Raw genomic sequence first — 26,116 nt, 5'->3', positions numbered from 1 at the left:
GGCCCGGCAGGTGGGTGGCCTGGCAGGAGAGCAGACGGTGGAGCATGGTAGCCAGCAGTGGTCTGCTATTTCCCAAAACTGACTCACGGTGCTTCTCGATAATGGGGTACACACCAGCAATGGCCCATCTGAGCCCCAGCCCCAGCAGTGCCATTTCCAGGGTGGTCTAACTTTCAGAAGGATGACTTTGTCAAAGCCCCTTCATTCGTCCTCACATGTTAACACTGCGTTCTCTAGGGTCATGCTGTATGATTCTGGAGAGCTGAGAGCCCCTCCAGGGTCCCCACACAGATCTCAGAGGATGGAAGTCCCTTCTAATTTAGGGGACCTCTTTCCTTCCTTATAAAATTTCTTCCAGTAGCAGAGATTCTCTTCAAAGTTTTCTGATTTTAAAACACCAGTTTTTATTATCTCTCTTATGAAAAATAAAATTCCCCCAAATCTCCTTTTCTGAAAGCATATTCTTTTTGAGTTTAGCTGAGTGGCCTGTTGTCAGATGGAAGTTACTGGAAATTGGCATCAATAGGATTCACTTGCATGACTGCCATCTCACCTCAACCTGAGACACCTTACAGCTCAGTCCTGATTCCATGTCATTCTGTTCCTTTTGTAAAATGTGAACCATGTCTACAGCTCAATGTAGCTTAATGCTATACCTCTATAAGGTTTGTCGTATGCTAATCCACAAATCAAAGACAATGATTCCTTCTAGACCCTTTACTCTGATTTGGAGTTCAGAACAATACAGCCAGCATAATCAGTAGGCCGTATTTATATACCCTTTCCTTATATTTGTGCTTTTGTTTTGTTTTTGTGGAGAGAAAAATCAACAGTAGAAACCACTTACAAGATTACTTACTACTGTAGTGTGGTATAAAGAAAAAGATTTTACAAAATTAAAAACATAGTGATGGGAAAATACGGTTAGAGTCAAATAGTCTGATTTTGTTTTAAGGTTGCTGGTTACAGATCAATGTCATGAACAAACAGTAATTTTTTTTGGAGGAGCGTGCTTGGAGATGAAGTATAGCAGACATCCGATCATTGTAATCTGTTTTCAGTCCCCTTATTTATATTCTCTTCTGCCACCTTCTCATTTTCCCTCCCCCTTGGAATTGATACCAGGAAGGACCTAGAATCAGCAATTTTCACTGACAGCCTCTATTATCTAACCCACGAAATTTCATCTTTCTACAAATGGGCCCCTCTTCCTGGCTGCACTTTCCTCCCCGCACTAACTTAACTCTTCTTCCCCAGTTATTAATTTCTCGCTGTTACCAAGTGATGACTTGCTGCATGGCAAAAGTGAACTCTCGGATTTAGTTTCAGCTGGAAGAATAAACCTGTAATTGTAGCCTGACCTTTTCCTGGTGCACTTCCCTGGGGGCCTGGCCTCACGTTGGAGATGCTAAGCTTCCAGAAGCCAGACAGGCACATCCCACTGGTGACAGATGCTCTCGGTCCTGGATTCCAAACTGGGGGGCAGCTGGTCTCTGCTCACCTGCCCAGCCAGAGTCTGCCTCTTGTGCTTGGTCCCCAGAGGACTCAGACCAGGCTTCCTCACGCATGAGCTTCAGAGGTTTTTGTGGGTTTTTTTTTTTGTTTGTTTTTTTGTTTTTGTTTTTTTTGACATTCTATCAACTTTTAAGTTCTGGGGTATATGCGCAGGTTTGTTACATAAGTAAACATGTGCCATGGTGGTTTGCTGCACAGATCAAGCCATCACCCGGGTATTAAGCTCGAGCTGTGGAGTTTATACAGGAAGCTGAATACAGAGAACGTAACCAAGACACATTCTTAGGAGATGGCTGCCCTCTCTCATCTGTCGTCACTGGGGAGTCAAATATTCCAAATGAATCAATTTCACAATAATTGAAATTAGCCCTTGAGGACGCAATTCTTCCTTTAAACGATTCACAGAGAAGTAAAGTAAAGCTATGTATATACCATATGCAGATAGAGGTAAAAACGGAACCTGATGAACTAACTCTGTCCTCAGAAATTATTGATGGCATTTTACTTGATAGACATGCATGTTAGCCATTTCTGCCACAGAGGTTTTTCTGATGCTGTGATAGGCTGTGATGAGGAAGCCATTCCAAGTTGGTGTAGCAGGAGTTTGTGTGTCTTCTGGCTGGGCAACCGGGGACCTCCGTGCTGTCAGAATGTGTTTTGTGTATTGTCTGTCATGTCTGTTCCTAGTTCTTCTCCAAAAGTCCTCTCTTTTAATGTGACATTATTAAGATGATTAGAACTTAGTGTAAACTAACAGTAAATAGTACATATGTTTCAGTGCATGAAGTTCGTATGTTCTTCTTAGTCTGCTCATGATATCTTGTTTAAAAAATTTTCATTCTCATCTGCATTCTGGATCACTGAGGTTCCCAGAAAAGTGATTTCTGTGGGTTATATAAACAGTTATTTGTGACATCTCTTAATGTAACCTGGAAAGTTTCTAACCCAGACATTTAACTTTGTATTTCAACACTGGTTTATTGTCAAGCTTCGGAGGTTTTTGTGGAGTTTTTTTTTGTTTGTTTGTTTGTTTTGACATTTTATCAACTTTTATTTTAAGTTCTAGGGTACACGTGCAGGATGTGCGGGTCTGTTACATAGGTAAACATGTGCCATGGTGGTTTGCTATGAAATTACACATTTTAAGGGGAATGCTGGGGAGGGACATGCTGATGTGCATTGGTGAAAACTGAAGGGTAATGGTGAGATCCTCCTCAAATTGAGCTCCTTGGTAATCAGTCCTGCTGGGTGTTGCCGCTGAAAGGAGAAAGGAAGTGCTCAGTGTGTCCTTACCCTTCAGGGGCAGGCGGACTGCTTGGGACTTTTATATATATAAACCTATTGACTCTTCTTCCAAAGTCTATGAGGGTATAAGATTCCATTCACAGCCTCTATTTAACCATTTAACTTAGCCATTCCTCTGTAAATCCATGTTATTGCTGAAAAAAAATAATAATTTAGAAAAAATCTCTAACTGACTTTAGTTTTATTTGACCAAAACTTGAATTTCGAGTCTGTCCTGGTTGATCTGTTGGTCATGTGGTCCTGGGACTCTGTCCCCCTCCGGGTCTCATCTATAAAATGTTGAAGGGGAGAGGGAAGCAGCAGGGAGGAAGGTGGACAAGATGGATAAGACGTTACCTAAGGTCCTTAGCATGTTGAAATTATATGATTTTGATCTAAACCTAATTCGTTACACTTCCTTTCCTGGTTAGATATTTATCAACAATGAATGGCATGAATCCAAGAGTGGAAAAAAGTTTGCCACATATAACCCTTCAACTCTGGAGAAAATATGTGAAGTGGAAGAAGGAGATAAGGTAAATACTTTAAAAAAAACACAAAAAACAGTTGCTCTAAGTAATTCAATTATAGATGACCAAAGGATAAGGAAGCAGTTTGGCTTAGCTATAAGATAGAACTGGCCCATCCTAGGGGCAGGGCCTGGGCTAGCTGCATGAATTGGCATGTGGTTCTCAGACATGTGGCACAGAATGGGATCAATTACTGATGATCCTCTGCAGAGAATCATTCTCCTTTGATAGATGTTTCTCCATCTATGAGGATGACCTCACCTATCCTCATCATATGGCTAAAGGAAAGGTTTTTTTTTTTTTTCCCCCAATTATTTGGACCTGGAGGCATTAAAGAATCTTTCCATAAAGCATTTCCGGCTGGTGTATTTCAACAAATGCAGCATTCTGGCAGGAGACATTTTAGAAAAAAATAGACTTGAAGGAAAAAAATGGTTGCTACCTGGGTGATGCTGGGATAGTTAACAATGTAACCACTAGATTTCTTTTCTCCTAGAAATTTACATGAGCATGGAAAGCGGTAACCTTTATCACTCTATTTCCAAGTGCAAGGTCTATATCGTAATACGGAAGTTAAGGGACTTCTGAATGTGTCCTTTATACATGGCAAGGCCATTAAATCTATTTTGAATGTTAGTGCAGAGGTAAAGCCCTTCCACTGAGGGCAGGGAGATGTAAATGTTTCCTCAATGGCTGGAGCACTGGACTGATGTTCTTAGTCAGCAAACTGATGAGGTTGGAAGTGGATGGAGTGAAGGGCGTGTGCAGAGTAGGCTTGGATTTTATCCTGCCCATGAGTTTTGTGACAGATGTACAAATGCACAGCGGCCGCACCTATACAGACCCCCCTCTGTGTGGCACCTCATGACAGGCTCTGCTAACAAAGAAAGTGGCACAGAGGAGCTCGTAGAAAAATGTGAGGGCATCGGGGGGAAGCCATGACATGGAATGGGGTTTCCACTAGGAGACTCCCAAGCGCCTTGTACACATGCTCGGAGGAGAATGAGACCCTTGCCCTGGGCCTTGATTTCTCCCTTGGTCTGAGTGACTGTTCTGAGCCAGAGGCCACCCCACACTCTGCAACTGGAGAGGTCCTGACCTCCACCCCAGAGCCTGGGACAAGAAATTTAGTGTCCCACGTTTCCCCTGCCAAGCTTCTGCTCACCCCCAAGCCAGCTCTGGACACATGGAGTCTCGGTAGACTCACTCCTGCCTAGTGTCTGGCATCCACTCCTTGCTGTACCTTCTAGAAAGAGAGAGGCACGGAGGGGCCTTCGAGATGAATGTGGCCCGTTTTCCTGAGAAGGAGAAAGAATGACACTACTCTAAATGGCCCTCACTTTTTTCCTTTTAGAAAGAAGGTTCTGTTGTGATTATGCTATCAGTGCACAAACGATCCAGTTCTGCTCCCATGGGGTGAGTGAGGCTGAAGGGAGAAAAAAGGCCTCCATGTTCCTCCCTGTCTGCGAACTGTTCCATGATGGTCAGTTCTGCAATCCAGAAAGGAATGTGTTTCCCCATTCTCACTCTTGGACCACCGGTTCCCAGCTGGAATAAAATGCCGGACAGCCATTTCCCACCTGGTCTGTGAACAGCAGGCTTGTGTGTGTTCACGGTGAGCCAGCCAGTGGAAAGTCTTTCCGTCCTTGGGTCCCCCAGAAAAATACTCAGGGTCGGTGACTTTATGAAATATTTTTAAATGCTTTTTATAATCAGAAACAAACGTTTTTGTTTTTTTGACCACTGTAGAAATATTAAGATGATATTTGACCACTGTAGAAATATTAAGATGTAAAGAAGAAAAAAATCACTTGAATGCTCCCAGCCACTCAAGTGATTGAAAAACTTGCTGCTGCTTGCAGCCTGTCTGCCAGCGGTACAATTCTGCTGTTCTCTGTAACTGACAGCCGCGATCCCAAACTGCAGTCACATCAAAAGATGACACCCTCTCTCTGTTGTTTTGGCCACTCAGCCCGATGTGGACAAGGCTGTGGAGGCTGCACAGGCTGCCTTCCAGAGGGGCTCGCCATGGCGCCGGCTGGATGCCCTGAGTCGTGGGCGGCTGCTGCACCAGCTGGCTGACCTGGTGGAGAGGGACCGCGCCACCTTGGCCGTGAGTACACGCACATGGGGGCCGGTGGGGGATGAGCCAGCCTCAGTGAGGGTCCTGTCCCCCGTGTGGTATGGGAAAAAATATCAGGGTCCTGGTATTGTGTGGTCGTGGGTCTGTTCCGTCCTTTGAGATACAGCTCTCTGGCAATACATGCAGGTGTTGATGCCTCTGGACTGAATCCCTTTCATTTTGAAGTCAGACTTTTGTCCTCTGCAGCTCAGCTTCTTGACCAAGTGGTTGTCTGTAGGAAGTTCAGCTATATCAGTGGTCTCAGACTTGGGGCACTCACAGATTGGTGACTATGAGTTAGGCCATATCCTGGTACCACCTGTATGTTTATGTACTTAACTTTTTTCTTTTTTGTATTAACTCCCTTTTATTTATTTTATTTTATTTATTTTTTTGAGACAGTCTCCCTGTCACCCAGGCTGTAGTGCAGTGATACAATCTCGGCTCACTGCAGCCTCTACCTCCCAGGTTAAAATGATTCTCTTGCCTCAGCCTCCTGAGTAGCTGGGACTACAGGTGCCTGCCACCATGCCCGGCTAATTTTTATATTTGTAATAGAGACAGGGTTTTGTCATGTTGGCCAGGTCTTGAACTCCTGGTCTCGAACTCCTGGCCTCAGGTGATCCACCAGCCTTGGCCTCCCAAAGTGCTGGGATTACAGATGTAAGCCACTGTGCCCACCCTTAACTCGCTTTTAAACTTAAGTTTAACCTCATCCTAAGAAACAATATTCATGAAATCACAGATTTGATGTGCTAATTTTATTTTTCTAATACTTACTAAAATAAATGCCACCACTTAACATAGAAAAAACTATTCTCATGTGACCTAAAATTATTCCTCAACCACCCCTGAACTGACTAGTAGCAAGCATATGTGGAGTGGTGGTGAGGGCGGGCAGGATAGCCTGGTTATAGGAAACCTCAGAGTAGGAAAGATGTAGGTTCAAATCCTCACTCTGCCACTTACTAGCTGTGTGACTTTGGATAACTTGTGAAACCTCTCTGAGATTTATTTCTTCGTGTAAAATGTCACCAATAATGATAACTCAGTGGTGTAAGAATGGTCTATTTAAGATTCTAGGCAGAAAAAAAAATTCTAGGCAGAGTCCCCAGGCATGCAGTAAGCACTAAATAGATGATAACTATTATTAATAATAGCAGTTATCATAATAAGGCGATGTGAAGACCCATTTTCTAACCTCAGCTATATGCACTGCTCGCCAGTAATTTCTAGTTACCTTAGGTGGGGAGATTGATGCAGCATACCCCATGAGGTTGGGCTGCGAAGGCATTCATCAGTTGTAAATCCATTCTTTAGCAGGATCCTCAGACTTTCCTCTGGTCTTGAGGGGGTGATCAGAGGCCACGTTGGACTGTGAGGTCCTTTGCATCCTGTCCTTGCACATGTCAGCCTCTTGTTTTTAAAAGTTGTTCCAAACCTTGAGGCCCGGTTGTAGGGGAGGAAATCTCCTTTTTGGCCTTTGATTTGGAAAAATGGTTTTTCTGATGTCGGGAACAAGCAGTAGGGTAGCCACTGTTTAAAGGAGGGTGTCAGCCAGGACACGGAAATTGCTGTTGCCCCTGAATGTGTTTCTTAGGGTGGAAGAACTCTCAGGCCTTACTCTTGGGTGCATTTCCCTAAGGGTGCATCAACACAGAAACTCAAGCTCTCCTTCCTTCCTTCCCAGTCAGCCCGGCCAGTCCACATGTTCCCCGGGTGAGGGTAGCAACCTCCCAGGGTAAGCGCTTCTCTCTGAGGAGCCTCTGGTTTCTTCCTGCAACGTAAGCCAGCCTCAACACTCAAGCTGCCAAACTGGCTTTTTCAAAAACATTTCTGTTTTAACCCAGCATGAGCTCATCAGTCAGCAATGTCCGTGTGGACTAATAGCAGGCTAGAGAGGATGTGCTCTGGGCACCCCCCGAACCCTGTCCTTAAGTGTCAGTATCATCTTAGAAGCAGAGGCTGCAAAGCCACCTTCATCTTCAGCCTGCCCCATTGTCCTGGCACGACTGTGTTTTGACAGCAGACAGAGCTTTGGAGGACCTCAGAATGCAAACCCAGCAAATCACTTCTGCCATTGGGACCTCGCTGCCCACAAGAAATAAGATCCAGCTCTTTGCCACAACATGAAAGGGACAAGAGAATTACTGGCAAACACGGTTTTTAAAACTCCGACCACATCACAAGAGAGCGCCCCTTGCTCTCCACCTCGATATGGTTTCCGTGCATGTTCATGGAGCGTGTTCTCTTGCCGGCTCAGTGGTTTGACAGAGCTGGGTGTTTATTTCTGTGCTCAGTGTCTGGAAACAGATGTGGGGGATCCAGCAGCCCCTGGATGGCTTTCCTTTGCTGGGGCACCCAGGCCCCAGCTCTCCTCTTTGGGTGCTCATTTTGGGAGCTCCCAAACGGAAGCCCTCCCTATCCACTCTCCTTTTCACCCCAAGTGCCATTTCTGGGTCCTCTAGTTGTAAGGCCTGCTGTGCTGTTTTCCTGGCACTTTCCTGTCATTCTTTAGTATCTGAGGGTTATGATGTGTTAATTTCTCAGGGGGCACATTTTTCTCTTAAAATGCTAAAGGAAATAAACTTAGGAGTGGCTATGGTTTACTCATGATTGAGCCACAATAACAAGTTGTTTAAAGGATGACTGTTTCAATATGTAGTTAGCACTTATACTCACTCACCTGCAGATTTTTTTTTCTAATAATTTCCCATCTAAACCTAGTCATGACCTGGGTTTTGCTCAGAGAAATTCCATAAAACCAACCTGGTAAATTCATGTTGTCATTCCAGTAAGCAAACTTGCTGAAGTTAATAATAAAAACAAATAGCAATGCTTGTTGAATGCTCGCCATGGATCTGGCTTGTTGTAGCAATGCTTGTTGAATGCTCACCGTCACCCGCTTTTTTGAGCTGTAGGATTTTTTATCTCACTTCAGAGATGAGAAACTGAGGCCCAGAGAGGTTAAATAACCTGTCCTAGGTCACCCAGCCAGGACTGGAGGCAGAATGTTGGCTCCATGTCTTGCACTTACCCTCAGTGCTGGATGTTGAAGTCCTGTCTTTTTCCATCCCAGAAAAGAGCGAAGAATAAACTCCTGGTTCCACTGACAGATAAGCAGTTACTGTCTGGCATAGGTCAGTGTTAGAGGCCTTTTGGCACTATTTGCAATTGCTAGGTTTCCCCTGGAAAATGAAAGTTCACGCTTGAGTGAAATCTATAGGAACCAACAGTAGAGTATACTTGATGTCACACTGGCCTGACTCAGTCCCTGAGCGGCAGCTGCTGGGGGCAGAACACACACCCCCAACCTAGACCAGTCCTGTGGTCTTCAGCAACCCAGTGCCCTGTCTGGGTCCCCAGGTGAGGATCACCAAGCCCTTCTCTGGTACCTAACGGGAAGATGATGATAATCAGTGTAATCATCAGTGTTCTCATGTGAACACCAATCTAGCACTCACCATGGGCGGGCACTATGGTTGGTGCTCTGTGTCCACTGACTCCTTTCACTCTAACACTGGCCCTGTGAGGTAGGAACTGTTATTATTCTTATTTACAGATGAGGAAACTGAGGCAGGGAGAGATTCCAGGACTTCCCCAAATCCCACTTACTTAACTAGGGTTCAGCAGATGTGGTTGCCTCCTAATTAGAGGGGGCTTGGTTCATTCCTGAAGCAAAGGGGAGCTGGGGTAGCCCAAGCATCTGGAGTGGCTGTCCTGCAGTCTTTCCAGGCACACGTGTCCAGGAGCAGCCTCTAAAGGCTGGTTGCTGTTCTGGCCGGAAGTAGATGCCCCGAATTCAGCTGCTGCCTCACTGGGTGGCCTTGGCCAAGTCACTGGACCATTAGTGTCTGTGCCTGCACCTTGAAGTGGGAATACAGTCATGAAGCTCAAAGGGTGAGACGTCGGGGAGTACGCTGGGGTTAAAGCCCTGGGCCTGAGGAGGGGCCTGGGTGAGACATTGGGGAGTGTGCTGGGGTTAAGGCCCTGGGCCTGAGGAGGGGCCTCTTCTTCCTTTGTCAATCATCACCTCACTCCACTGACTCTTTCACAAGAATCCAGCCCTGGGCTATGTGTCAGGGCGGCCACTTCCTGCAGAGGCGGATGACTGGCGGTTTCAGCGCTGGGCTCAACTGGGGCCACTTGTCTGAGGGACAAAGGGGTTCTCTTCCACCCAGGCTGGAAATAGAAAAGAATCCCTGCCATTGAGTGGCTGCACACTCGTCCTGGGTAATCACCTCCCTCACCAGCAGGGCAGTCTGCTCCCTTCCGACTCTGCATCCGACTCTGCATCCGGCCAGACTCTGCAGTGCAGGAGGGAAGGATTGCATCTTTGTGCGGGAGCGCGACCCTTCTCGGCTCGGTCACTTTCCACAGCCACACTGGCCAGCCTGGCTGAGAAGGAAGAGCCTACATCTTCCCTTTCTCTTTTGTTCGAGGAGGGCAGCTCCCACTACAGCCACCCCAAAGCCAGCTAACCTTCAGAGAGCTTCCTGGGAACACACAGGCACACACGACCGGCCACATGGCAGAGGCCACTGTGCTACAGATGGAAGATCAGATGCCAGTGTGCATTCCTTCCCAGCACGGCTTTAAATCTGCCTTGCCTCCATGCATCCTTCAAAGAGGGTGCATGTCTATGTTCTGGCCCACCACCCCACAGCCCACTTTAGGTGTTTTGAAATAAAAGCAATCCTCACACTCAGGGACAGGCCTCACTTTACATTTGGTGTCATGCTTTCTGAAGAGGTACATCTGACTGTGAGGTCTACAGAGTGATGTCCTAGGACTATGTTCTCTCCCCAGCTTCCATCTTTAACAGCCTGACAGTACAAAAGAAAAGCAAATCATGTCCAAAACAGACATCATCTTGTTATTGCAGGCCTTGGAGACGATGGATACAGGGAAGCCATTTCTTCATGCCTTTTTCATCGACCTGGAGGGCTGTATTAGAACCCTCAGATACTTTGCAGGGTGGGCGGACAAAATCCAGGGCAAGACCATCCCCACAGGTGAGCAAGGTGGATTATAGCTTATATTATAGCTTATATTATAGTCCCTTTGAGGCTATATCTTTTCATTAATCCAGAGCCCCTCCTGACTGTTTCCCTAAGTCACCATTCCCAGCCCCACTCCCTCTCCAAATGGTACTGCCAATTCTTCTTCTAAGAACTTCACTTTTAAAGTTGAGGTCAAATCACTTCTGTGTATAGTAGACAAGACTTGAATCTGGCACCCTTGTTGGTTTCTTTCTTGTCTTTTTATTACTTCAAGATTCTAACCTGGATTAAGTGAGTGTATCCTTTCCCACCATGTAACCCTCTTCCAGATGACAACGTTGTGTGCTTCACCAGGCATGAGCCCATTGGTGTCTGTGGGGCCATCACTCCAGTAAGTATGGCAGCTTTTCTCAGTAGATTCTATGTAGATCCCGCCCCACTGCCCTGTGTCCTTTGGACTCAATTTCTGGTGTGTTTTTATCTGATTGCACTAGCATTGAACAAGCATTTTCTTTGTGGCATGGAACTCCATGCTTGAGGGCTGTTGAGATGGATTACACCCCATTTCTGCTCTCCTAAGGCCAGCTTTAGGCATGCCACAGAAAGCACTGTGCATTCCAGCCAGAGTGGTCAGGAATGGCCAGAATTCCCAGGAAGGTGGTCTCTTAACTGAGCCTTAAAGATAAGAAAGATTTGTTCAACAACAAAAATCATTTTCCAAGGAGTAGGAATGGCCTAGGCAAAAGTGTAGAGGTGTCTGGGCTACTTGGAAGGGAACAGCAGGAAATCTGGTGGGGCTAAAGCTCAGGCAGGAGCAAAAGTGAGGAAGAGGGTGCACACACGTGGCAGGTGGTGTGGGCCAGCTTCCAGCAGCTTTGGCTGCCAAGGAGCCGGGACTTTATTCATTGGGCAGTGGGGATGCTTATAGGTGCCCCAAGAAATGCAACAGTGTTGCCTGTCTGTTTGGGACGCCTCTGGCCATTGCAACAACAGCCAGGCAGGAAGCTGGAGAGCCAGGTGGCAACATGAAGTGAGGGCTGGAAAAGTGTCCATGGCGGCAGAGAGGAGGACACGTCTTCAGCAGACGTTTTAGAGGGGGAGGTAGAACACATACAATAGCATCCTCTTTGCAAAGGTTACCTATTAGTACCACCCAGAATGCAACTTAAGAAGCGTGCAGGAATGCAGTTCTGATCATTGCACACTCCTATGTTACCCCATATACCCCAAATCCAGACCATGAAAAGCAAGTGTCCTCCACAAAGGCATCACTGGGCACATGGGACAGGGTGGGAGGGTGGATCTGGGCCCCCAAAGCCCCTGTGCTCTGTCGCAGTGGAACTTCCCCCTGCTGATGCTGGTGTGGAAGCTGGCACCCGCCCTCTGCTGTGGGAACACCATGGTCCTGAAGCCTGCGGAGCAGACTCCCCTCACCGCCCTTCATCTCGGCTCTCTGATCAAAGAGGTGAGACATCCAGAAAGAAAATATCACGTGTTCTTGGTAACATTCCCACTCCTAGGAACCAGGCCACCATCACGAGATGGGACAGTGGCAGACTGCTGGCAATTGAGTGGGAAGGGAATGACTCCCAGTGTTTTGCTTGGCGACTGCACGTTCTTTCTCCTGCTTGTGGCCACTGAGCTGGAGAAACTCCATTCCTCCCAGTGGTCCTAATGAGAATGCTTAACTCTTATTATGGGCTCAAACCTATGGTTGAGGACCCAGTGGTTTGTCTAGAGAATTTGCATGGGGGTCAACCAAGAGGGAGCCAAATATTTGGGAGGTTCTCTGGGATTTGCATTCTCAGTTTATGAAATGGTCTGTTTTTCTCCTGAGGGGTGGCCTTGCCAGCTCCAGCTGGGCGACTGCAGCTATCTGTGTGCCAGGTCCCTGCTAATCAGTGCCCTCTGCTCTGAATTCAATCTCTTCTCCCTCAGACAGCCAGAACTTAGGGAAATAGAGGCCCAAAGGGACACCTCCTTCCAGACATACCTTTTGTCATTCCATCCCCAGGTTGTATGGAGCAAAGACTTAGAGAAAGCAACAGAAAGCAAAGAGGGACAGAAGGAAAGATCCTTTCCTTTCTCTTCTTAGTCGGACTGATATGACTGGGAGGCAGGTCCATGGTTGCTTAGAGGCAAGGTGGGAACAGCTGGTGATGAGTCAGTTTCTCGCTTTCCTTTGGTGATGTGGGGCATAATTAAGTCACACTGGTGAGACTTAGGAATTTGAAAATCCCAACTGTTAAGAAACAGTGCCTAAAAATCTAAAGACTCAAGCACCGTGCCTAAAATCTTGACCTTCTGAAATAATGTGTTCTAAGTAAGCCTCAGGACAGGTGGGGAAGAGCGTCCTCCACCTCGTTTGTTTTTCTTGCCTGATAAAGAGGCTTAGTATATGAAAAACACGAGGCATGAACATGAACGAGGTGGCAGTCCCTGCCTTCCAGAAGGGCTTGCTCCAGGTGAGACTTAGGTTGAACAAGCAAAGAACTTTAAGGGAGTGATACCTTGTCACCATTTGGAACAATAACGGATCTGATTAATAAATGAAAACTGGGCTGGGAGCAGTGGCTCGTGCCTGTAATCCCAGCACTTTAGGAGGCCGAGGCAGGCGGATCATGAGGTCAGGAGATCGAGATCATCCTGGCTAACATGGTGAAACCCCGTCTTTACTAAAAATACAAAAAATTAGCCAGGCATGGTGGGGGGCGCCTGTAGTCCCAGCTACTCGGGAGGCTGAGGCAGGAGATGGCATGAACCCGGGAGGCGGAGGTTGCAGTGAGCCGAGATTGCAACTGCACTCCAGCCTGGGCGACAGAGAGAGACTCCATCTCAAAAAAAAAAAAAAAAAAAAAAAAAAAAAAAAAAAAAAAAGAAGAAGAAAAGAAAAAAAGAAAACTGAAGCTCTGGGCAGATGTTTTGCAGGTGCTTCTGATCCTGGGCAGGGGGTTGTGATCAAGCTGCCCCTCTCCCCTTAACACATACACACACTCTCTCTCACACACACACACACTCCCCACCAACATGGAAAGGTGCTGTGCTACAAGTGGGCCATGGCCACCTTGCAGCATAATGACACATTTGCACTGCACATCACTTTGGGATGGGGTCCCCCCTGGAAGGAGAAGTGGGCATCTCCCCTTGCCCAGCCTGCACACTGGGCTGGCAGTAGGGGGTAAAAAGCCCAGGTCAGCTCCTAGGGTGCCCAAGGGCAACTGCATCTGGGTCCTGGGTAAATCCACCCCGGCCCGGGCTTCCCTGGGGGATGTGACACAGCCACGGCTCTCTCGGCCCAAATGTGGATCCATGGTGGGTGAAGTCTGTTCTTCTTCAAGTGCTATCTTGGTTTCTTCCCAGGCCGGGTTCCCTCCAGGAGTGGTGAACATCGTGCCAGGATTCGGGCCTACAGTGGGAGCAGCAATTTCTTCTCACCCTCAGGTCAACAAGATCGCCTTCACCGGGTCCACAGAGGTAACCCTCCTCACGGGGTGCTGGTGAAAGTGAAAGTGGTGCGTTACTTGACACCCGTGAACTTTTCCTTTGACAGGCTTTAATATGGTTTGTTTTTCTTCTAAATTTGACCATGTTTTAGTATATAACAACCAGTTTTAAAAGTCACTGGCCTGGTTTCCAAAGTAAATAAATATCCAATAGAACTCAGAAGCCTTAGAAGAAAAGATTGAGAGATAAGATAAAGTAAAAATGTAAAATATTCATCTGTCAAACAACACCATAATTAAGATTAAGAGATAAATAACAAGCTCAGAGAAAAATAGTTGTGATGCATGCAGTGCTCCAAGAATTTATGTCCATCATATGTAAAGTGCTCCTACAAATCAATGAAAAAAAAAAAAAACTGAATGGTAGAAAAATGGGTAGTTCAGAGAATAGAAATACTAAATGCCCAATAAGCTTAAACTAGTTTGCTGGTAATCAGGAAAATGCAAATTCAAACAAAATCGGACTCTCCTTTTGCCTGCCAGTTTGCTAAAAACTGAAATGATACTACTGAGAATATGGGGAAGCAGGCACTCACCGACACTTTCCCTAAGATGACGGTGTTTTGGTAGCACTCATCCAACATTTATAAGTGAAAAACTTTTTGATTCAGAAGTTCCATTTAAAAAAAACAAACTACTTAAAGAAATTTTCTCATAAGGCTTCAGGGACATATTTTCAAGGATGTTATGTTCATTCTATGAAATGTTTTACAGCCGTTACAACCAGGAAAGCTGTCCATGATCTATTGTTGAAGCACACAACAGCAAACTGTAGAAAATTACCCACAATACGATCCCATTCATAAAAGTGTGTGCTTGTAGAAGTAGAAATTGTCTGGAAGGATTCCCAAGAAATCATTACTGATTGCCACCTATGGGGTGGGCTCAGGGGCAGAGCGGGAGGGAAGCTGAAGGCTTTCTCCCTTTAATTTACATACATCTCTGTGTGGAATTACTTCTAATGAGAAAGTACTTCTTCTGTACTTAAAAAAGAAAAAAACACCGACTGCAATCAGTGTCCCCATCCCCCTCCCCAGTTAGTCCAGCCCTAATGGATGCCATTACTCTCCTTGGGGACAGACATTGTCCCTGTGGATGGATTCCAGACCTCATTCAGCCATCACCCATGAGCTTGCTGATGTTTAAAATGCACTTACACCTTAGCTTTGGAGAAAACAGTCTCAGACCCGAAAGAGCCCGGGCCGCCCCTTGCTAGCTTCTGGCTCTAGGCCTCCATGTCTGTGCTGGTCTCTGAGGGTCTTCCCAGCTCTGAAGTTCACGGTGCTAGGCTTTACTTGTTGCCCTAGATAAGTCACCAAGTCATGATGGGCCAGCCCACCCCTCCAGGGGTGCGGTGGGCAATGGGAGAGACCCCGTGGGGGCGTTAAGCATGACTGGTGAGTGGCTCTTCTGCTCATAGTGCACCCCTTCACTCCCTGCCTGTCTGCAGCAGCCTCAGTCTTACAGTGTGTTTCCAGAGAACTGGCTCCTTCTCATCCTGAAGGCTGGCTGCCCCCGCTACTTCTCTAACACTTGGAGGTTCCCTCAGATCACACCAAAGAGCCACACAGAACCATCTTCCTATTGGGCTGTTGGAATTTCAGCTGTTTCTAGTGAGGGGTAGAGTCACCCCGTGGTCTCTGAAGCCCTTCACCAGACTGGCTGGACCAGTCTTCTGGGCTCAGAAGGACAGGCACCAGGACAGGTGAGCAGGTGGTGGCCCTGTTTTCAGCCAGCTGTGTGGGCTCCTAGAGGCTCCAACTCCCACCTGTAAGTGGAGCAGCTCAGACCAAGGATCCCAGGATGTCGTGGTCTAGCATGGGAAGAGATGCTGGCAGACGGGAGGAGATGCTGGCAGAGGCCAGGAGAGTGAAGTGACACCATCGGGGCCTGGAGCGCCTGGGCAGAGAGCGAGGTGGTGGCAGTACCACCCAGGCTTGTCCAGAATGTTCGCTGATGTTTGCATCTGGGCCAAGTTCAGCCACATCCAAGGTACATTGTGGTCTGTGTTCTGTCCTGGAGGTTGGAAAACTGGTTAAAGAAGCTGCCTCCCGGAGCAATCTGAAGCGGGTGACGCTGGAGCTGGGAGGGAAGAACCCTTGCATCGTGTGCGCTGATGCTGACTGTGAGTCTCTGCCTCCTGGGCTTTGCTGGGGCTTCGGGGCACCCATCCATCTCTCCCCACTTCCTGGCCTGAATTCAAAACCAACTGAGACTAAGATGCATGCACACACAGTGGGGATACTTCCACCCTGGGCATCCCGCCCACAGTCAGCCAGCCGCAGACAGGCAGGTGGATCAAAATGCCAGCTTTACTTGTAGTAGAAAGCTGCCTTCTACTGCCAAAATGACATGGCTTGAGTGGCACCTGAGAGGCCGCCTGTTTCTGCGCCTCCACCTTAAGTTTACCCGCCTGTTCCTGCAGAGCTGGGGTCACGAGGAGCAGGTCTGACTTCTCCTCCAGAGCCCCTGGGAGTAGGGGGGAGGGCAAGTGCCGCCCACTCCCAGTCATTCATTCTTCTCACTTCCAAGTCACATTTCCTAGCATATGTTTTAAGATCCCTGAAGAGTGGAGATGCTTTTTCCTTGTGTCTCAGATGTGATAAATCAGAGGAGGGCAGTAGCAACTGATCCTTCAAATTACCCTCTTTGCCTGGTTCTAGGCCTGCACCCCTGCCCTGGGAAGGCAACCTGCCCAGCAGTTTGGGGGCAGCTTGTGTCTTGCCAGAGCCAAATGACACAACATTAAAATATATGCTATTGTTGGTTGCCACGTCCACAAGAGGGAAGAAAGGGCTGGTCGGGCATTCATTCGCCCTGCTGACAGCGTCAGCTATCAAAAGATGTGACTTCCCAAGTGCCTTAAAACACCTTTACCTTAAAGAATAACCTCCCCCACCTGTCCACTGGTGCCAGAAATTCCTGTCATGGAGAACAAAGCCTTTCATTTCACACTCAGATAAGGTTGGAATTGCAAATATCTCTAAGAAAAATGACCCTGGCACAATTTCTTACTAAGGCGTAGATAACTGATATCAGTTCCTTTCTGGCAGCTGGCTTTCACAATGGGAGAAAGGACAGGAGGAGGAAACAGGCTCTCAGGAAGGAAAGGGGAGCTGGGTATGAAGACGGACTGCCCATTTCTTGCTTGGGTTAGTGTTCCAGCAGTTAGTGTGGAAGCACCCGTTCGTGCTATGAAAAGCAAGTGGTTTTTGGAGCCACATGGAGTGTTTCTGGCACTGTGACTCACATTTGGAGTCCCAAACAGCCAAGACTCCTGTTTTGCATTCCTGTGCCACCATATCTGGATACTCCACCTACACTGAAATTCATCTTCTTCCTCTCGGGAGGAAAACTGCAGCTAAAGCACAGGAGTAATTGTGTTTGGGGCTTGATTTTACTTACAAGGGTCATAAAAACATGCCGTGTAGCCACCTCCTACTCCTCATCAGGGCAGTGCCAGTCCACAAATTACATCCTGACATAACCAGCATCCCAGGCAAGACATCAAGGGTAACAAGCCACCATTCCCCTGCCCCTTCGCCTCACCCCTAGCTCCATCAGGAGCAGGAAATGAGTCTGTTATTTTGGAGGAGAGTCCATTCCAAGTTGGGACCTGGCCCAGCCAGCTGCAGGGGTCGAGAGTGCAGAGAGGTACCCCCAAACCTTATGGTGCGTTCCTGCTGCCACTGAAACTTGCACAAATGACTCAGCTAGATAGGAGCAGCCTCCTTCTCAAAGCCAAGGGCAAAGTCCCTTGGAGCAGCCCTGATGGAATTGGAATGGATCACCTTCCAATGCCCAGAGCCACTGCCAGCCTCTATGCAAAAGAAAGCTGCATTTCTTAAGCAAGCAGTAGTGCAGGGGGTTGGTGGTGATGAAACTAGCCAAGGGTTGAACACTAGAAACCCCTCTGTAGATATAAATGACATCCCAATACCATTCTTATCCACTAAGCGTGTCCCCCAAGATCTTATTCTCTAAACGCCCTCTAGCTGGGTTTGAATAACTGGTTTTTAGCTCAATGTCAGCTCTACAACTTAGAGTCAGACCTTTCAAGTCAGGCACATAATGTTACCTTACTTAATAAGACCCTTCTTTTACTCAAGGTGGAAAATTTTGGCTTCTTTAGAAGTTTCGCCAGTGGGCCTACATCAATAATTACCAAAGTTTATTCTATAAAACATTAGTCCTCTAGAAAAAGGGGAGGGGAGGGTTACATAGGCAAGTGAAATGAGGAATGCTATGATTCTCTGGACTTATTAGCATATTAAAGGTACTGAGAAGTCCTGCAGTCAGGGAATTGATTTAACCCCAAACTTGGTGGACCCCAAAATCCTTTCTCCCTTCCTCTCTGGGAAAGTCTGCAAACAAAATTAATTTCTGAAATGCAGCCATCCTGGGGCCTGTTTTCTTGTGTAGGCAATTAGAATTGCAGCTGTCGCCAGTCCTGCTTTAACGACTTAATCGCTTCCTCTCACTCCGCCCGCCTCCCTCGCCCCGCCCCCTCCAGTGGACTTGGCAGTGGAGTGTGCCCATCAGGGAGTGTTCTTCAACCAAGGCCAGTGTTGCACAGCAGCCTCCAGGGTGTTCGTGGAGGAGCAGGTCTACTCTGAGTTTGTCAGGCGGAGCGTGGAGTATGCCAGGAAACGGCCCGTGGGAGACCCCTTCGACGTCAAAACAGAACAGGGGCCTCAGGTAATCCCCCTGGTGTGTCTAAACCCATGGTGCTTGTCTAGGGGCTGAAGCAGGCAGTCCCATGGCCACGGCCTACAGGATCCCTCTCCATGGAAGGAACACTGACCTGCCCTACCCAGGAGGCTTTCTTTTCTTTAGAAACTGATCAGCAACACAATCCCATCAGGTCCCGGGTCAGGTCCTGGGGACTCATGGAAGGGGGCAGGACACACTGAGGCATGGGAGGAGGGCGCTGTTCCCAGGGCAGAAGGCCATCTGCCTGCACCCTCCACTCTCCAGGATGGTCTCCCTACAGAAAAGGGGCTGTAGGCTGGCTGAAGGCAGCAGAGTGCAGGCAGGGTGTGGCCTGGTGTCTCAGTGGCAGCCCAAGGCCCTCAAGCCCACGTGGGTTACAGAACAAGGTGAACCATCAGAAACCAAACAATCCCAGATGGAGAGAGCCTGGGGCATGAGAATGTATCTCCAGGCAGTAGGAGCATGTATCTGGAGGCCGAGTTTGGGAAGCCAAGGACAGGATGAAAATGATCATAACCACGAGATTTAATATCCTCTTTAAAAGGGCACATCCTGTATCACTTTCTTACTAATTATGAAGTGAAGCAGATGGATAAATATTTAAAAGAGGGCAGCCTGACCATCCCATGCATTATTGAAATGGAGCTCAGCAGCCACTCACTTTGCTTTTAGCCAAAGTCCTGCCCCAGCCACGAAATTTCAAGTCACATGTCTGTGACTTCTCCACTTGTGTCTATCCCGGGAGGCTGCCACTTCCCCCACTGTGATAGCGTTGCATGTTTACAGGGGAGGCTGCTGTGGATCTGAGCTCAGATGTGGCCCTGGGCTTTATGAAAGTCACAAAAATCCTTCCATGCCTCAGTTTCCTCATCTGGAGAACGGGGAGTAATCAATGAATATTATGAGAATTTCATGGCACCTAGGAAGTATTCAATTGTGGACAGGTTTTATTTTTAAAGAGGAGGAAGCTTTAAATGACAGGCTCTGCAGTCTAGGTGGCAGTGAGTGTCTGTGCATGACATCAGGCTGTCCTGTGGGGATGCCCTGGCTGGGGAAGAAGGGAGGGCCTCGTGGAGGAGGGGTGGGTTTCTGGTCATTAGTGCCCACCCTCCACTGGCCCCAGCCCACACACTCCGATGCCACGTGACCCTGGCAGAAAGCACTTCTTCCTGTGGCTAACATTCCTTCTCCTCAGTCATTGCCTGCCCAGCCTCTGCCCCAAACCCAGCAGTCAGTGACACAAGGTTGTCTAATGGCCTCGGTTGGATTTCAGATCTGAACGCAAACATGACCACAAGTCATTATGGAATCCGCTGTGATTTTTAAAGCTAATCCAGAATCAGTGGGAAATGTGTGAACTGATCCCCATACGGAAGAAACTTTTTTACCCCATCGTTATTTGTAAGTCTCTTTCCGTGGCTCTTTTCGTGGCTTGTGCCTGATGTCTCAGTCTTGACTTTTGAGGCCAGATACACCAATTTCTTCCAAGAGAACAGATGGAGGCAGAATGGGTGCTGATTTCATCAGTGCATTTATGCCACCACTCAAAGTCCTTTTGAAAGCTCACTAAAGCCGTCTAACCTCAGCATATTATTTTAGCATGCTGTTAGCATTTTTTTTTTCTTCCAAAGTGCTTTTTCATCTACGGTAATAAGATTTTACTCTGAGAGGACTTACAGCTGTCTAAATAGTCCTGTCTGCCTCATGCCTGTAAAACAGCTAGCTGACCTAGATCCGGGTCCACGGCCGGGCTAGCGCTCACAGGAATGCTCCAAAATCATTCAGGTTTATTTGGCAACTGAGCAACGAGGCATATAAACATTATGCAGGCCACCTGGCCAGGCAGGATCCGGCAGTGTCCTCCCGGCAGAGAGCTGAGCACAGCCTTGAGCCAGTCCTGTGGGGGCCATATTTCCCTGTTTCTGGTGTTGTGCCCTGCCGCGTCATCTCACTTCCTGGCAGGTCTCTCTTCCTGTACTGTAAGGCACCAGCTGACATTTCATGGAGGATTATTAGATTTAAACAATGTGTTCCTACAGACTCTCCAGGGAGTGTTGAGTTTGGATGTGTAGGATTTCCACAGGGACCCAACACTGCCTGCAGGACAAACAGGGTCTTCCAGATGGCATATGCCCAGCAGCCAGGGAGGACCTGCAGTTGGGTGAAGCCCCTGTGGCCCTTTTGGCCCCTCAGGGAGAAGAGCAGCTCAGCAACATCTGGAACTGTTAACCTGAGACTTGGTTCACCCAGAGAGAAGTTGAGAGAACCTTGAGCTCTTCTGGGATCTGTTGCAAAGCTGTTTTTGTTACATTTATTTTGTTACTTGTTTTTGTTACTTTTTTTGAGTGGAGTACACATAAGTGGGTCAAATCCCAAAACGCCTAAAAACATCTACAGTGAAAGGGTTCCCGCCCCTCCCGCCCCCATCTTTGTACACCTGGTTCTTAACCCTTCCTCCCATGGGTATCCCCAGTTCTTAGTTCCTCATGTCTCTCTCTAGAATGTTTTCATGTGTATACAAGCAGATATGAATGCAAGTCCTGATTGCCTTTGTTATTTTTACACGAAAGTTACCATGATAGTATATTATCTTGCACTATGTTTATTGTTCCCTAAAAAAAACTTGAAGAGCTCTTTATACCAGTCCATGGGAACCTGCCTGATTCTTTTTCACGTGTGTACAGAATTCTGCTGGATGAAGCCACCAGAATTTCAGTAACGTCTTCTGATTAGCATGTGGGTATGTGCAGCCACACACAAGGCCTCAGAGTATGTAATTTCACACACACACACAAGGAGATCCCTGGGACAGCTTCCTCAAACTGGGTTACTAAGTGGGAACACATTTGTAATTTCCTTAAGTGTTGCTGAATTACCTTCCATAGAGGCTGACCCAATGTGTATTCCTACCAATATTCTAGAAGCTTGTCTATTTCTTGACCCTTTCCAACAGAATATGGATTTTTTTCCCATCTGAGAGTTAAAAATGGTATCTTGTTTCATTTTAATATGCATGTACCTCTTACAATAAGCAAGAACATCTATTATATATTTAAAAACCATTTGTATTTCCTTTATTATCAAATGTGCATTTGCTTTGCATATTTTTCTTTCAAAATGTTGGGCATTTTTCTTATCACTTCTAAGACCTCTTTACATACATAGTAGGGAGATTAGCTTTCTATGAATATGACTTGTTAATATTTTTTCCAAGTCAGTTGTTTTGCTCTTTGTTATGATAATTTTGCTGCCCTTCTCGCTTTTTTTTTTTTTTTTTTTTTACATACTCAAAATTATACATGTTTTCTTTTTTGGCTTCTGCATTTTGAGTCATTAGAAGGCACTCCAAGTTCGCAGAAGTCTCCCACATATAAAACATTTATGGTTTTGTTTTTCCTGGTTATGTCTTTGATCTATTTGGAGTTTGGCCTGGTAGAAGGTGTGAGGTATGGATCTGAGTTAGTATTTTTAAACTGGGTCCATATTTCACGAGATGATTGGTCAAGTGGCATACATGGTTTATGCCCTCTCTCCTGCTCCTCCAGGACAGACTGTCATACAATCGCACCACTGGATTTGCTTGTTTTTCTGTTTATGATTATTGGAATAAAACCAGTTTTCCTATCTAAAAGTCCCAGCTAAAGTAAACCTAGTAAAGCTTTGTCTCTCCTAGCCAAAGAGGAGGGAGACCAGCCACAGATCATGATAAAGGACAGGATTCCCATAGATTTCAGGAAGAAGGCCCAGTGGAGGGAGCAGAAAGAGCGTTTTCCCCCTTGAGCAGTCTCCCAAAAGGGTGTGCTTTTGACAACTGGTCAGTAGCATGTTCACAAGCTGTGTGTCAGGCTGGTGGTATAGGGCAAACTCCAGCCAAGGAGACGTCTAGACAAGATAGCAAAAGGAAGAATCTTTCTCATGAGCTGTTCCCCACTAACCAAGGAGCAGCCCCTCTGCCCCACCTGGAGTTTCATTCTGCTTTGTCCCCAGGGGTGTTGAGTAAGGTGGTTAGCTTTTCTTCTCGCTTCTCTGCATCATAATAGGAGAATTCCAGTAACTATAACCCTGAGTCATGGTGCCAATTGATCAGGGCACAGGGTTGCCAGGTGATACATGGCACCCAGGTAGACATGAATTTCAGATAAACAGTGAATGCACTTTTAGCTTAAGTATATCCCAAATATTGTTTTGGGACATGCTTTATACTAAAAAAAATTATGTGTCATGTTTCTGAAATTCAGATTCACTGGGCATCCTGTATTTTTATTTGCTAAATTTGGCAACCTGAGTAGAATGTAAAGAGTTGGGAGAGGAAAGAATGTGACCATTTCAGACCTGTGTCACTCATGGACTAACTTTGCTGCACGGAAAAAGGAGATAGAAGTGTAAATAAGTCCCAAACCTCCAGAGGACGAGATGAGTCTATCTCCCCATCTCTCCCCTGCTCCAAAGAGTCCAGCTCTGTGCATCAGAGGAATATTTGCCTGCAAGGCACGTTAGTTACATGGATCATGACTTGCCAAGAATGTGCAGAGGAAGGACGGCTGATCATGTTGAAGGCCACTGAAAACATGTGATGGCAGCCACTGCCCAGAAGGAAGCCAGGCTGCGCTTTTTGTTTGTGTTTTGCAGATTGATCAAAAGCAGTTCAACAAAATCTTAGAGCTGATCGAGAGTGGGAAGAAGGAAGGAGCCAAGCTGGAATGTGGGGGCTCAGCCATGGAAGACAAGGGGCTCTTCATCAAACCCACTGTCTTCTCAGAAGTCACAGACAACATGCGGATTGCCAAAGAGGAGGTACAAGGGGGCTGTGGCAAGACTACGGCCTGCAGGGCCTTTCAAACAGGAGTCCTTCCCTAGGGCCCAGGGATCCCAGAAATCCTTGTGATCTGAGCATTTTTTTGTTTTTGTTGTTGTTGTTGTTGTTTCTGTGTGGTCTTTCCCCTCTCCTTTGGGGTCCCTAGGGAAGCCGTTTTGTCCCTGCTTCTGGTGAACTCCAAGCATGATACAGCAAGTACCTTGTTTGTTCTAGCTAGTTTTCACTCATGGCTCACCCTCTCTGGGGAGCAGCAAGCCCTCTCTGATCTAACACACCGGGTCCCTGAGTCAGTCATGCAACTGCAGGTGGAGAACTGTTGCCACCTGTGGGTTTTGCCAGGGATCAATTCAAGAACCTGTGGATTCGGGGCCCAAAGCCGCCTTCAGGGCCCCCCAGACTAAACTTCAAGTGTTCACTCAAGGAACATGTCACAGCTGGAATTCTTATTGACATTTTCCACCACGGATGTCTTGGAAATGAGGGAAATTAAGGAGACTCCCCCACTCCCATAAGAGTGTAAATCTTTGTCTTTCAACCCCGCTTACACTAGATGGGAACTGGTTCCCCCACAGCATTTGTAAGAGGAGAGCTGGATCCCGGGAGGTTAGACCCTGGACGTGGTCTTTTGGGGCACATAAAAGGATGAGTCCCTGCCAAGGGCTTTCTGGGGCAGGTATTTTAGAGGTGTCTTCCTCGAGATTGTTATGTGCGGTGATGGCATAAAGCTCAGCTCCTTAAACATCCCTGTGACGAGAGGTCCTGGGGAACCCGGAAGGTATTTTGGCAGGCCAGGCACCATCCTGCCAGCTTATAATTACGTCTAATATTGAATCAATTACAAGCTCCCTTCAAAATCACCTTTAAATGTTCAAGCCTTAGTTCTTCCATTTCCTTTTCTCTGCTATATCACAAACTGTGGTGAATATTATGCCATTTCTTTCTCTGGTAATTATTATGGAAATGTTCTAGGGTATCTTCATTGGTTGGAAACACAGCTCCAAGAGGTAGGAGCACAGTCTTACAAAGTGCCTGCAAATATCCTTCAAGACAACTCTCAAAAAAGTTACCTAAAGGTTTTGTCTTCTGTGCATCTATGGGTTACTCCAAGACTCTCTGGCTGGGTTTCTGAGAAACCCTGATGACAACAAGACATCTTAAACACAACATACATTTTTTGTTATTATTTTTTATTTTTGTTTCATTTTAATCCTTCCCTTCAGTCTTCAACGGTAATGCAGCTAAAGAAAAAAATAGCCGGGCGAGGTGGCAGCGCCTGTAGTCCCAGCTACTCGGGAGGCTGAGGCCGGAGAATGGCGTGAACCCGGGAGGCGGAGCTTGCAGTGAGCTGAGATCCGGCCACTGCACTCCAGCCTGGGCGACAGCGCGAGACTCCGTCTCAAAAAAAAAAAAAAAAAAAAAAGAAATGTTTGGACGTTCTTTCTTCTCTAATCATCATTTTTCATGCATGTGTGTGCTCTGGGTATATGAAAAACGTGTAAAGAGAAGGAAATGCTTGCTCACAGCATGCATTTCCATTCAGTCATGCCTCTCATTGCCATTCTTGCAATTAATCATAGATTTTTGGACCAGTGCAACCAATACTGAAGTTCAAAAGTATCGAAGAAGTGATAAAAAGAGCCAATAGCACTGACTATGGACTCACAGCAGCCGTGTTCACAAAAAACCTCGACAAAGCTCTGAAGTTGGCTTCTGCCTTAGAGTCTGGAACGGTCTGGTAAGTTGACTGTGTGTGTATTTCAGCTCTCCTGAGTTGCTTCTTGCTAAGTTCCTTATTTTTCTATTAACTGAGAGTTTCTCATTGTTTACATTGTATATTATGTACCAAGCACTATCTCAGTGCTTCCTTCCATCCTCATGACCACCTTCTGAGGTAGGTGCCATTATGTCTCCATTTCATAGATGAGAAAATTGAGGCACAGAGAGATGAAGTGACTTGCCCAGAGTCACACAGCTAGCAGATAGCCGACAGGGCTCCAGTGCCTGTGCCTGTGACCCCTGTGCTGTACTGCCCCTCCAACTTTGTTTTCCATTCTGATTCTAAGAGCAGTTCATGCCCATCTGCAAAATAGGGATACTAGTCCCTGCCTCATCAGTAATTCTGCAGATGATGTTTTGTGATCCCCGTTTTAAAGATTAATGAATTGAGGCTCAGAGAAGTTGAGCAATAAGCCTGGAATCATATAACCAGGAAGCAGGAGAACTTTAAGGTCAGATCTGTCTCATTTCAAAGCTAATTCTTATTCCTCTGCACCCTGATTTGTCTTTCTTTCTTTCTTTCTTTTTAATTAGATGGAATCTCGCTCTGTCCCCCAGGCAGGAGTGCAGTGGCACACTCTCAGCTCACTGCAACCTCCACCTCCCAGGTTCAAGCAATTTTCCTGCCTCAGCCTCCTGAGTAGCTGGGACTACAGGCACACGCCACCATGCCCAACTAATTTTTGTATTTTTAGGAGAGATGGGGTTTCACCATGTTGGTCAGGCTGGTCTTGATCTCCTGACCTCAGGTGATCCCTCCATCTCAGCCTCCCAAAGTGCTGGGATTACAGGCATAAGTCATCATGCCTGATCCTCTCTTCTTTTTTCTCCCCTTATCATTTCATTCCTATCCC

The 26,116-nt window shown here is 46.9% G+C and overlaps 1 protein-coding gene across 1 annotated transcript in view; it reads left to right on the top strand.

The window, feature by feature from the left end:
• ALDH1A3 (aldehyde dehydrogenase 1 family member A3) overlaps window positions 1-26,116 on the top strand; it is a 37,484-nt gene that overhangs the window by 2,233 nt on the left and 9,135 nt on the right. The window contains exons 2-11 of the mRNA XM_031668294.1: window positions 3,231-3,335; window positions 5,302-5,442; window positions 10,337-10,466; window positions 10,784-10,845; window positions 11,791-11,919; window positions 13,815-13,928; window positions 15,980-16,082; window positions 18,471-18,655; window positions 23,300-23,464; window positions 25,064-25,221. Coding sequence (XP_031524154.1) covers window positions 3,231-3,335; window positions 5,302-5,442; window positions 10,337-10,466; window positions 10,784-10,845; window positions 11,791-11,919; window positions 13,815-13,928; window positions 15,980-16,082; window positions 18,471-18,655; window positions 23,300-23,464; window positions 25,064-25,221 — 1,292 coding nt within the window. The remainder of the gene's footprint in view (window positions 1-3,230; window positions 3,336-5,301; window positions 5,443-10,336; window positions 10,467-10,783; window positions 10,846-11,790; window positions 11,920-13,814; window positions 13,929-15,979; window positions 16,083-18,470; window positions 18,656-23,299; window positions 23,465-25,063; window positions 25,222-26,116) is intronic.

Source organism: Papio anubis, chromosome 7, assembly GCF_008728515.1.
Source record: "Papio anubis isolate 15944 chromosome 7, Panubis1.0, whole genome shotgun sequence".
NCBI lineage: Eukaryota > Metazoa > Chordata > Mammalia > Primates > Cercopithecidae > Papio > Papio anubis.
The sequence above is the reverse complement of the archived record's forward strand: the minus strand, read 5'-3'. Positions and strand labels throughout refer to the sequence as shown.